Here is a 12,955-nt window from a genome sequence, read left to right on the forward strand (position 1 = left end):
CTTCTTCTCCGCTCCCTCCCACCTTTTTTTCAGAGGCCCCCCCCCCCCCCCCCTTTTTTTTCATGTTTCTTTTTTGAGTAAATGCGTACAGAGCAGCCTCTAGATGATATCAGATATTTGTTTCTCTCCGTCCCTCCCTCCCTCCCCTGCCATGCCTCTTCCCTCCCTCATTTTTCCTCTGTTTGTTTCCAGTGCCAGTTCTGCTGTGTTTCTGTGTCCCAGGGTTTCTTTTTGGACTACGCATGGCCAGACGCATTCAAAGCCTGTTCCGCTAATTAGCATTCTTCATGCAACTTTTTCCAGCACTGACCAAAACTTTGTTTGAGTGTACGCGTGTGTGCACGGCTGCGAATTTGTGTGTGTTTTTCTTTCCCGGTAGCATCCAGTGTCTCTGCCCTCCCATGCATTATCTATGGCAGGCAGGGATTTGAGGGATGGTGACTGTATACAGTATAGAGCAGGGGCGTCAAACTCATTTTATGTAGTTCAGGGGCCACAAACAGCGCAATTTGATCTCAAGGGGGCCGGACCAGTGAAATAACAGCATGATAACCTATAAATAAATAAAAAACTCTTAATTTTTCTCTTTGTTTGAGTGCATTATTAAGATATTCACCGTTAATGAACTATCCTTTTACACAATATATTATGAATTACTTGATAAAAAATATGTGCAATTTCATCAATATTATGCCCCTTCTGTCTTTTAAGTCATTTTCATACTTGGCAAATTCATCCTGCGGGCCGGATTGGTCCCTCTGCCGGGCCGGTTTTGGCCCGCAGGCCGCCTGTTTCACACCCACGGTATATAGAGCATCTCACATTAAAGGTGCAACGTGCAGCCTGTGAAAAATTAATGGAAACACATCAATTAACCTCTACACCTCTCCAAGTCATAATTACTTTATTTGTATTTTAATTGCATTTCCGTGACACATAGATGCCATGAATCACATGCATGTGAATGGTACTCATCATAGCGCATCATGGCTGTTCCTCTATTATTTTTTCCCCCTATCTTTCTCTTCCCCCCCCACAATATCTACTGTATGTAAAAAAAACAAAACAAACAACAACCTCAAACTCTTCACAAGTCTGAGTTACTTTTCAAAGACTGCGAGTCCTTGGTGTTTTTTTTTTTTGGTTTCGGTTGACTGTAACAGAATGCGGGAGCAGGTGGATCATTGCCTCAATCCAAACGGCAGCCATTGTTATTTTAAAAGAGCAGACATATGTTGGAGAGCGGAACGTGGATAATTTCAAAGGAACGATGAAAAGCCCAGTGTTGGATTGTTCAGAAAGAGGCCCCCATGAGCGGTTGAGGACGTGGCAGGAAGGGCGGAAAGGAGAAAGAGAAACCGCTTTCAAACAGCAGTTCCCTTCTCTTTCTCCGTCTCGTTTTACCCCACTCACGCACTTTATATTTCCATCCTCCGTCCTCTGTACTTCTGTTTTCCCTCTGTACATCTCCTCCTCTCGTTTGAACTGTTGTGACTCTAATGCGAGTGTCGACAAAAGCGTTTTTTTTTTGGGAACCCATTCAAAGAGACATATGTATCTCGCTTTCGCTGCACGATTTGTTACAATAGATTTCATTGTTCAGCTCAACGTGGTAGATGCTCTTGGAAACCTGCTGTACTTTCTTCTCAAATGTCACTTAACTTAAATGAAAGCACAACCCGAAAAAAAATCCATGAGTTTAGTGTAGTTTTAAAATTTTAACAAATTATTCGGCAATTCAAGAAAAACAATTCAGACACACATCCTGGTGGGAAGAGGTGGTGTTAAACCTCGGAGTCGAGCTCATGTGCGACTTCCTCTGATCTTTGAATTTGGAAAAAAAAGAAAAGATAATTCAATATTTTTTCTTCTTCATCCTCCTCCTCATGAAATATGCAGATCAGAAAGGATCACACAAAATCTTAGTCACAGTTTTTCGGTCCTCACACTGTGACAAAGAAAAACTCCTCTGGCGCTTCATTACGGTCCCAAAGTTTACCGCAGCCGATAACACTCATTTTAAAGTGTTACTCCACTTTTGTGTGTGATGTCAGGTTTTTGTTTGTGCACGGATTCCCTGTGTGGGCTCGGGGAGCAGTCACCCAGCCATGTTTTTTCTGTCCAAGAAGTTTTCAGAGTTTAATTCACAATTTACAGAATCAATCGTAAGAAGAAAAAGTGATTACTTAGTTTTAGTTTCAGACCGTGTAGTCGTAATAAATGAATGTCATACTGTACTTGCATCTACTGTGATATTTCTGTCTTTTTATGTTAATGCTGAATCTTAAAACTATGAGCACGGTCTCAGCACACCTGAGGTTACAGGTGCTTGGGAGGAGGGCATAACCCGCACACTGTCTCACTCTCAGTTATCGTTTTATTAAAGCAACGTTTCGGTCAATGTGACCTTCATCAGGCATATCATCTCAACAATAATACATATATATACAACTGACCAATCAGGAGACTGGGAGGCTCAACTTTTGATGAGCGTCACCTGTCAGAGGTCAACAACACTCAATTAACATATAAACACATCATAAAGTCTTACATGATATGAGAATATTTAATATTTTTATAAAAACATTTTTTAAGGAGAACTATAGTCTCAAGCAACAAAGATTAGAAGTGTATAAATAGGGGCAACTATGCCAATTATTAAAAAAATATATTTATTAGTTTTTAACAGTTCTAGGGGCTACGATATCAAGTGTAAATAGCCTAAAAAGATAAATACTAAAAAGGAGGGAGGGAAATACAGAATCTTAAAACTAGAAACAGTATGAAGTCGTGGTTATTTTAGTATTTTATTGTCTGTGTCACCGAGTAACGTCACCTGAAATGATTAACCTCGCTGTAACTGAAGCGTTTTTTTCTCATGACTGGTTTGCAGTTGCAGAGCTGGACGGTCTGCTGAGTTCCCAGAATTCCCTGATTAGGAAGCTGAAGGAGGAGTGCTGCAAACTGGGGACCAAACTGGAAGAGCTGACAGAAAACAGCAGGTTTGTTTGTTTTGTTGTGTTTAGTTTTTTTTATTATCCTGTCATCACGTCTCCCGTTTGTTCGCACATTAATGCTCTCGTTCGGTTCCTCTCTCTGACTCGGTGGGTTACGTCCCAACTTCGCTGTTTGTCTACTCTCCCATGAAAACTGTTTCATTTAGCGAGTCAAAATGCGCTCGTATAGACACACACACACACACACACAGCTCCTCTCGTCCATTGTTTTGTTCCCCTGATCCGCTGGACATCCGTGTCATCGTTTCATGAAGCATCATCTACTCAGGCAGTTTGGACGGAGCATGTCAACATACTACACACTGCTTTCCAGTCTGACCTGTTTTCTTGTTAACCTGATGCTACAGTAGTCACAGCAGGCCTGCACAGCTCTCCATCTGGGCTGCCTGTGTGTGTGTGGTGTGTGTGTGTGTGTTGTGTTGTATGTGGTGTGTGTGTGTTGTATTGTGCATGTGTGTGTGTGTGTATGAGAGTGACCCTGGACCCAGTGTCCTGTCAGCTGTTGGAGCTGTGCTGCACATTAGTCACATGACAGCCCCCAATCTGGCCCTGCCAGACCGCACTGGCCTCACCAGCCACGTGCACACAACACAACACACACACACACACACACACACACACACACACTGAAGCACACAGTACTGTATCCTCCTATGATGGACATCAGTAGTATACACACAGTAATAACAACCTCCTTTAATGTGTCTTTATGCAAATTTCACATACAGTACATGCTGACACACTGCTATGACGTGTGTGTGTCTGTGTGTTATGTAGTTTAGCAGCAGTGCGATGTTGGTGTGTGTGTGTGTGTGTGTGTGTGTGTGTGTGTGTGTGTGTGTGTGTGTGTGTGTGTGTATGTGTGTGTGGAGCCGTGGGCTGTTTGAGCTCCTGGAGTCTAAGCCTAGTGTAGCGGTTAAAGTCCTGCTGGATGGTCTCAGTCGGGCTGAGCGAGGTTACACTGAGACAGTTGCAGCAGGATGAAACGAAGAAGGAGAAGAAGAAAGAAAAACTCAGACAAATTGTTTTGCAGTTGTTCGTCTCGCCGACTCTGAGTCGTACAGAGGTCCACACCTGCTGAGTGGCCCCGTTTCATCTTGTGAAGCAGAAAATGAGGTTCAGGGCGGCTTTGCCACATCGATGCAAAATGCAAAACGACACAACTGTAGCGTCCAGCTGAGGAGGTTTAGTGCAGGTCGTACCCTTCTTTCTCTCTTTCTCTCCTTCTCTCTCCATCTTTTCTGCCTGTTTCTGCTCTCGGCATCAAATAAAACCAGGATACTAAAAAATAATCATCTTTAAATAAGGGGTTGGTTTGCCAAAAATCATACTGAGAAGTAAATGATGTAAATATTTGACCCTGCTTAACAATTTAAAGACTTGATTAGAGCTCTTTATTCTTACAAATCCTTAATCTTTGACATATTTGGGAAAGATTTCTGAACAGGACATGCATCAACAAGATTCACCCACAGACCACGTCATCATTTATACAGTGTACTTACTGTACAGTGGCATGCAAAAACTTGGGAAACCCTGGTCAAAATTTCTGTTAATGTGAAAAGTTAAGCAAGTGGAAGATTAAATGATCTCCAAAAGGCATAAAGTTGAACATGAAACACTCTTTTACAATATTTTAAGCAATATCGATGTATTATTTTCTTTGCTTCTACAATTTTAGAGTGAGAAAGGGAAACAAAGCAGCACCCTGCTGCACCCCTTGTTTAAAATATAATATTATATTGTTTAAAATATAAAGGGAATGTGTCATCTTTTGCATGACACTGTATATTATGAAGCACTTTGCATTATGTGATTTATAAAGTTATATAACATCTATAGATTAACTGTGTTTCATTCTCTTTGCATTGCTCTACATCAGGGGTGTCAAACTCATTTTAGTTCAGGGGCCACAAACAGCGCAATTTGATCTCAAGAGGGCTGGACCAGTGAAATAATAGTATTTTAACCTATAAATGAGAAGAACTTTGAATTTTTCCCTTTGTTTTAGTGCATTATTAAGATGTTTACAGTTGATTAACTCTCCTTTTACAAAACATATTATGAACAACCTGAAATCTCTTGATAAAAAATATATGCAATTTCAACAATACTATGCTTACGCCAAATTCAACCAGCGGGCCGGATTGGACCCTCTGCCGGGCCGTTTTTGGCCCGTGGGCCGCATGTTTGACACCCCTGCTCTACATGGCACCTTTGTGAAGTAGATTTTCAACATAGTGTGTGTGTGTGTGTGTGTGTGTGTGTGTGTGTGTGTGCAGGGGTGAGCTGGAGCAGCTGACCCTGGAGAGGCAACACCTGGAGGAGACGGTGGCGAGTCTGAGAGCTCGCTGCTCGGACATGGAGGAGCAGTGTGTCCAGCACGGTCGCATGCACCAGCGTATGAAGGACAGGTGAGCAAACACACCACAGAGGAGCAGCACGACCGTATTTCTAACTATACCTACCTATTTTAAATGAAAAACAACAACAAAAAAGCACTTTTGCTTTTGAAAACAGTGCCCTATCATTGTCTATCAGTGTGTGTATTGTCACACATTAATCAAAACCTTTTGTACTGTTGCTTATGGCGTTCTTGTGGGATTTACAAAAAAAAGAAAAAAAAACTTTCTTGACAATCTGTCTCTAACCAGTCCATCGTCCTCTCCACATCTAATGTTGATTTTTTATTTATTTATCTATTTTTTTAATAGGGATTGTTTTAATATTTGTTGACACAGCAGTTTTTGTGTCCTGCTGTCGGCTTCCTCAGGCTGCTCAGTCAAACTGTTCTCTCATCAAAGACAGCAGCAACTTTATTTATTTTTTGTTATATAATAAAGTGTAGAGAATAAAACCACTCATAGACTCACATCAGTCACTTGTGGCGGTCCAAAGCATCGTAACTGCATTATAACCTAAAGATGAAGCACAGAAAGATGGTTGGGCTTTATAATTAGAGTGTTAAATGGTCACATATCAGATTATTTATTTATTTATGGCTGCGTTGTTTCACGGCGAATAATTTAACAAGGAGATAATTCATAGTAAGTTGTGACTGATCTCAATAAGCTGGGGTAAACTCAAACTTTTAAAGTAGAAGTAATACCCCATAATTTATCAATTCTCTGTTTCCTCTTCACTTGCCACTCTGTATTTATCAGTAAATTGAGATTTCAGTCACATATGAATCATCACTGACGGGTGAACTTTAGTTTACAACAGGGCTTCAGAGGTTTATCTAGCTGGAAAAAAAGCAAAAGCAGTGAAGAGCGGATCAATCAATTACAGAAAATGAATCTGCTGCTCTTTTGATTGATCACTGAACTACTTATTTATGAATATTTGCTCTTTTTGTACTTCTTTATGACACTGAAGTCTGTGAAGGCGTTTTGTGTTTTTTTTTTAGACATCTTACGGACCAAGCACTTCATGAATTAGTCAATATTAGTTCAATAATGAAGATAATTGCCAGGCTGCAGTCGTCTCGTCTGTCCCACTTTATTTGTTCCATTGTGAATTTTAAAACTCAATTTCAATGTCAAAAACAAAGTAAACTAAGAAAATATTGACTCGTAAAAGCTGCACTTAAAACTACTTCCATCTTTGGCTTATGTTAAAGTATCTGTACATAGTTTATGAAGATTGTGTGTGTTTGTGTGTGTGTATCAGTGTGTGTGTGTGTGTGCATTGCGGGGGTCTCTTCCTCCCCGAGTGTGGAGCCCAGTTGGTGTGTGTCTCCACAGGGCGCCTGGCATGCAGCCTGGCTCTGCTCAATGTGGGCAAGAGTGTGTGGGTGTTGTTGCCCCACTCTGCAGGATCTCTACCCCCCCAACTCCACCTTCGTTGTCTTACACTCACACACACCAAACACACACACACACACTCAGACACACACACACACATACACTCGCTCACCCTTTCTCTCCTGCTCCATCACTGACACCACATATTGTCTACCACCCACCGGTGTTAACCTGTCGACAGTCAGACGCTGCCAAAAAACAAAGTTTACCAAGTCACAGCTGTCTCCCCGGTTGTGTGTGTGTGTGTGTGTGACTCTCTTTGTGCGTTTCATAGGAAAGAAAAACAATCTAAGTTGTCAAGGAGTGTGAGGTATGAATATTCTGTATGTTTCTGCACATATGTTATGGTGGTATTTGTGTGTGTGTGTGTGTGTGTCTCTCTATGTGTGTATGGTTTGCTATTGCATGTTCTCAGGAGGTTTAGCAGAGTAGGAATCTGGCTGCCAAAAGTGGATTGGCTGGGAAGTTGGCACCTAAACTTCTCTCTTCTCCCATCTGAACCACAATAATCACTCTTGGCATTTAGTGAGTTTTATTTTCTGCTTTGACACTTAGTTGGTTGATGAATCCTCCTGATATTTCTAAATCTCCGGAGTTCAGCTCTACATGAGGTCACTTTTTGGAGCGACCGTTAAAGCTGCTTGACCACATTTTTGCATTTGATTTTCTTACAAGACGAGCATGTTTGTGTGCGCCTCGATTCCCGATCAGTAAATAATACTTATGAATGTATTTTTGGCTTTTTTTTGTAATGTAATGTAGCGTTGTGTTTGAATGACTTAATGTACGGAGCGGTGCAGCAGAGGGAGGCGAGAGAGAGGGAAAGAGAGAGAGAGAGGTATGACTCACGTTTTACGATGATCTGCGTCGCAGCTGGTATTTGAGTTTTTGTGATGTTAGAGATTGTATATTTGTGGTGCTGATCCTACCTCAGGTGGCAAAGTCTACAGCTGGTGTCCTGCCACAAATATAAAAAAATAAAAAAAAACATTATCACATCGAGTTTGAGCTTCAACAAATAGAAAAAGAAGAGCTCCACTGTATTCATCAGGGCTGCGTTCCAGTTATATGTGTTGCAGTTTGTGGTAAATCCACAGAGACGGGACTGAACTTTGTGCTGTTTGACACAACTTTGTAGATCTCTATTCTGTATATGTGCTATATAATCACGTGTAAAGTGTGTGTGAGAGTCAGTCTCTCTACATATGGCGCTGTTCTCGTCCTGAATAGCACGCCTGTTCCCCCATTAATCCTCCGCGTACATGTGTCTGTCTTCTATACATTGGTGTATATGTTAGTTGGTCCCTGCAGGCCTCCCGAGCGGCTCGGCGGGCGCCCTGCCGCGCCGCTCGAGGGTTAAGGTGTACGTGTTAACAAGCTGGTGCAAGTGGGTTCAATATCCAGCGCCCCGCCCCTCCCCACAGCCTCTCCATCGGCCTGCAATCTGTGCTGCGAAGAGCGGCAACAGCGCACCACGCACAAAACATTTGGAAAATCAGCTTGATTTATTTTTACATGGGCAAGCTGATTGCCAAACTACACAGGGGTTTTAGCACACAATGTTTTTGCTGCACCATTTAATTATTTATTTCACTATTTCTGTGTTGTTGTTGTTGGTTTTCTTTTTTTCTCTCTTTTTTTGCCTGGAAATGAAGGGATGGAGCAGGAGAAGGGTGGAGAGATGGAGAGAGAGATGGAGTTAGGGAGGATGAACAGCCAGTTACTGTTACTACAGTTCATACGGTTCATTTAAAGGTTGTACATCTTTATTTTTCAGTCTTTTTATTAAATCTGATTTAAGAAATAACATATTAAATCTCAGCTGAGTTAGTTCATTTTTATTTTACATATGTGAGAACAACTGGAAATGTTTAAGGCACAGATTTTATTTGCATTCTCTAGGTCAACTACAACTTTATTTTGTATTAATCTATGACATATAATAAAAGAAACACAAACAACATAAAAAAAACCTTTAACTTGGTATAGGTGTGACATTACAGATGCAAAAATTAAAATGCATATTTTCTAAAGTTTAGATCTTAACATTATGAATGAATATGACTCTTCAGTGTCGTGTGATTTGTTGACACAATAGTGTAAAAAGTAGAAATCTTAGTGCCGATGAATTCAGAGAGGAAGATCTGACAGAGATGAGAAAATATCTCATCTATTAATAAATATCTGGAGCGCTGGTGAAGGTTATTATGGCTCGTAAAATGTTTCCCACTCATGTCAGGTGTTTTTCGTCGTGTAAACAATCCTGTCCTAATAATGAGACATTCATATGGTTTAATATGTTAATATGATCCAGCAACAGTTATAAAATGAAACCACATTATGACAATTAGAAAAAAACACTCAAACGAGACCCAGAGAGTAAATGTCGGGTGTATTTTTTATTTTTATTTTTCTATTTTTGACTGGAAATTACAACTTTTTCTAATGGTTCACCGTAAAAAAGAAAATAATTTCTCTATTTTTATTCTATAAAAGTATAGATATGCGTATAGAAGAAGAATGAGGCTCAGTTGGTGTTTTTTTTTTCCGACAGACTGATGCAGAGGGAAAAGTTTTACGTTTGTTGTGCTGCAGATTTACTGTTTCTCCTCTGTAACTCTCCTCCCCTCTGCCCTCTCTCCTCCTTCTCATCTCTCTCCACTTCCCTCTCCCCTTTGACCTTCTTTTATTCTACAACTTTTTACTCCTCTCTTCTCCTTTCTCCTTTTTCCTCTCTTTTCTCCTCCTCCTCCTCCTCCTCCTCCTCCCCTTTTTGCTTTCCGTACCAAACACCATGTAACCTTTTCTCACCCCACAGCTGTTCGCAGCCTGTTTCACCAATTATCACAACGCATGTACACACTTAGGTCACATACACAGACTCTCTCTCTCTCTCTCTCTCTCGCACGCAGAAGAAGACACACACATGTACGACAGACCGACATAACACCAACGCTCGCTTATCCAACACATAGTGACAGCAGCGTGTTCATCAGTCCTCTGTGTGTGTGTGTGTGTGTGTGAGAGCTCACGGTGCAGCCCTTTAAGGAGAGCAGCAACATATACGCAGATGTGCCTGTAGATCCACAGGCTTCACTGGGCCATATGGCCTCCACGAAGAAAGATGGTGCGTGCGTCTGGAGGAAAGTAGAGGAGGGAGGGAAGGATGGAGCGAAGGATGGAGGAGGGATGGAGGGCCATGTGTGGCATGAGCTGTGCAAGCAGTTGTTGAAGTATGTATGCCTGTGGATGTGTATGTGTGTGTGTGTGTGGCTGTGTGTGTGTTTGCACCAGAGGCTCCAGGAGATTGGTTAATGGAACAAATGGTCGCGGCGGGCCGGGGAAGAAGGAACAGGCTTGCTGCTACCGCGGGCGGACAGCGAAGCCCCGGGCGAGGGCTGCTTCGTCTGGGCTTCTGCCACACACACACACACACACACACAACACACACCCTCTGTCAGACCCTCGTCTCTCCTCACCCACCCACTCCCCACTCCCCCCTCCCCCTGCTCACCCCCAAACACACAGTGTGCTGCCATGCCCCAGAAGCAAAAGGACGCTCCTCCTCGCAAAACTTTTCATTTGCAAATGAAGTTGGCAGCGGCTGGGCCGAAGAAAACAGGACAGCTTTCATTTGTCTCATCTGTGTGTGTGTGTGTGTGTGTGTGTGTGATGAGGCGCAACTGTGTGTGTGTGTGTGTGATCTGAGAGGTAGAGAGGGGGGGGGGGGGGTCATAAAGGAGGAAGATGATGATGATGATGGTGATGAAGAAGGCCCAGTGTGAGGTGCAGCGTTTACACACGAACAATTAAAACGCTTCCACAGATCGTTAATATTAACATCACTGCTGTCACCTCTTTACTTTTTTACTCAACACATATGCACTGTTTTCTTTTTTTCTTTTTTCTATTTCTCTTCTTCATGCATTTTAAAAAATCAGGAAATAACAGCAGTTTTTTTTTTTTTTTTTTTTTCCTGGAAGAAAAGTTGAGTGTGTGACAGAAAACGTTGAGGAACGAGGCAGTGGGAGGTGTTTTTTGTTTTGTTTTTTTGGTCTATATATATATATTTTTTTTACCGAACTCTTCAAACATACCTGGTCCAGACACGTTCCCACACATCATCTGAGCATTTTGTAAGAGTAATATATATTATTATATGTATAATGTATACAGTAATATATATATATTTTTATAGATACACCCAGGAAAATAAGTAAAGTTAAATTTATCATCTATTATTACAATAATAATTCTCACTGATGCACCTGGTACAAAAATGTCAACTCCATCATAAAAGAGAGGAGCAGTTTGATCCACATTTCATAATTAAACTTCTTCTCCTTTTTTTCTCTCACACTCACGCTCTTCTTACCTCTGGATGGCGCTGATCAGTCGTCCTCCTCCCTCCTCCTCCTCCTCCCTCCTTCTTCTCCATCCTTCATCCTTCTCCTTCTCCTTCTCTTCTCTTCTCTTCTCTTCTCCTCTCATCGTTTCCATCTCTGCATTGCCCAGCTGGCTTCTGTAGCCGGGAGCGAACGCAGGGCGGCCTGCTGAAAGAGCATTGTCAAACGGTGGCTTTACAGCTCTATCACACGCACACACACACAGACGCACACACACGCACACACACACACACACACACATAGAGACGCACAGATTTGCAGCTCAGATGTCGGGCTGTAGCCAGAGGCTTGCAAGCTGGAGCGTTAACTGTGCAAAGCGTCACATCTCGAGCCCCAGTCAGTGACACTCGCTAACACTACTTCATAAAACTACAACTAGAAAAGTCGTGCGGAAACACCTGCCCCCCCCTTCTTTGGAAAAAATGTTAAAAGTAACAGCAGCTGAAAACACTTTGATGCCGGCAAAAAGCAAACACTAAACACAAGACTTAAAAAGAGTCAGCAGGCCTCTCGGCAGCAAACACTTTGACATTGAATAGATGATATAACAGCCTGCAGCGGCTCGCAAACCTCTGTTCACACAGTGATGAAATGAAAGAAGAGGCGACTTCTGCCGTTTACAGCTTTGTTTTTTGTTTTTTTTGTTTTTTTCTGGCCAGAGTCTGAATATATTTCTGATATCCCCTCCCAGATCTGTTTAATGTAACTAAAAAAGGTTAACAAACGCTGGGCTTCGTATATAATGACTCTGTTCTGTGTCCCGGCTCACAGGAGTCGCATCAGATCAAAGACTCATTTTCATCTTTTAGTGTATATTTGAAACAGGTTAATTGATTATTCCATTTATCACCTTTTATTTATTCTTTTTTTTTAATGAAATCTGTCTAACCAGTATTTTTTACTTTTTATCTTTTTAACGATCCACATATCATCTGATGGTGAAATGCTCATTTCAAGCCTCTGGATGATGGATTACATCCTGATGTGACTTGATTATAACCAAGAAGAAAATATGGAATATAAAATTTTAAGTAAACAACATAAAATAGAGGATATCAATCAGAGGTTGTTTTTTAAAAAAAAATAAAGGTTTAGACTAAAAGCTCAGTTCTGTTTGGCCAAACAGGTTATCAATAGGGTCAATAGGATCAACATTGATCAATAGGACTTCATTTTAACACAGCATTTACGTATATTCTGATAAAAGAGTAAAAGAGCTCACAACAACATTTTAAACAAATTATAAATCCTGTAATAATATATAACATTGTTTAAACTGAAGTCACAGTGCTTTATTATTATTTTTTTTTTCTGTCGTTCATGGATCAGCTGATTCATCTGATCTTGTTTTCAAAGTAACATAGTCAGAGCTCAGACTTTCTGTTACGACTGCGTCCACATTGAGCCGTAACGTAACTCTGGCAACGGTACAAGCAGACGTGACGTTCCTAAGAGCAGTTACTTCAACAAACATTGTTTCAGATCAATGAAAACTGATCAATCAATTTGAATTTAAATCCCAAAAATTAAGACAGAAAAATATATAAGTAGTCTAAAATAAATGGGTGGGGACATTTAAAAAGCAGAGGTGGTTTAGTCCACTGATGATTTCTTACTAAATAAATTGTGATGCATTTTAACTTTCATAAATTAGTTGCCTCTTTCAGACATAAAGATTTCAAAATAAAAGTCACAAAATACTTCACAGTAAGATCCTTTTAAAGCA

The 12,955-nt window shown here is 41.1% G+C and overlaps 1 protein-coding gene across 2 annotated transcripts in view; it reads left to right on the top strand.

The window, feature by feature from the left end:
• The window catches only part of sdccag8 (SHH signaling and ciliogenesis regulator sdccag8), a 51,683-nt gene that overhangs the window by 27,321 nt on the left and 11,407 nt on the right, over nt 1-12,955 (top strand). For both annotated transcript variants that reach the window (XM_083987687.1, XM_083987688.1), the window contains 2 exons: nt 2,894-3,002; nt 5,300-5,431. In XM_083987687.1, the coding sequence (XP_083843813.1) occupies nt 2,894-3,002; nt 5,300-5,431 (241 nt within the window). The remainder of the gene's footprint in view (nt 1-2,893; nt 3,003-5,299; nt 5,432-12,955) is intronic.

This window comes from Trachurus trachurus, assembly GCF_905171665.1.
Source record: "Trachurus trachurus genome assembly, chromosome: 15".
NCBI lineage: Eukaryota > Metazoa > Chordata > Actinopteri > Carangiformes > Carangidae > Trachurus > Trachurus trachurus.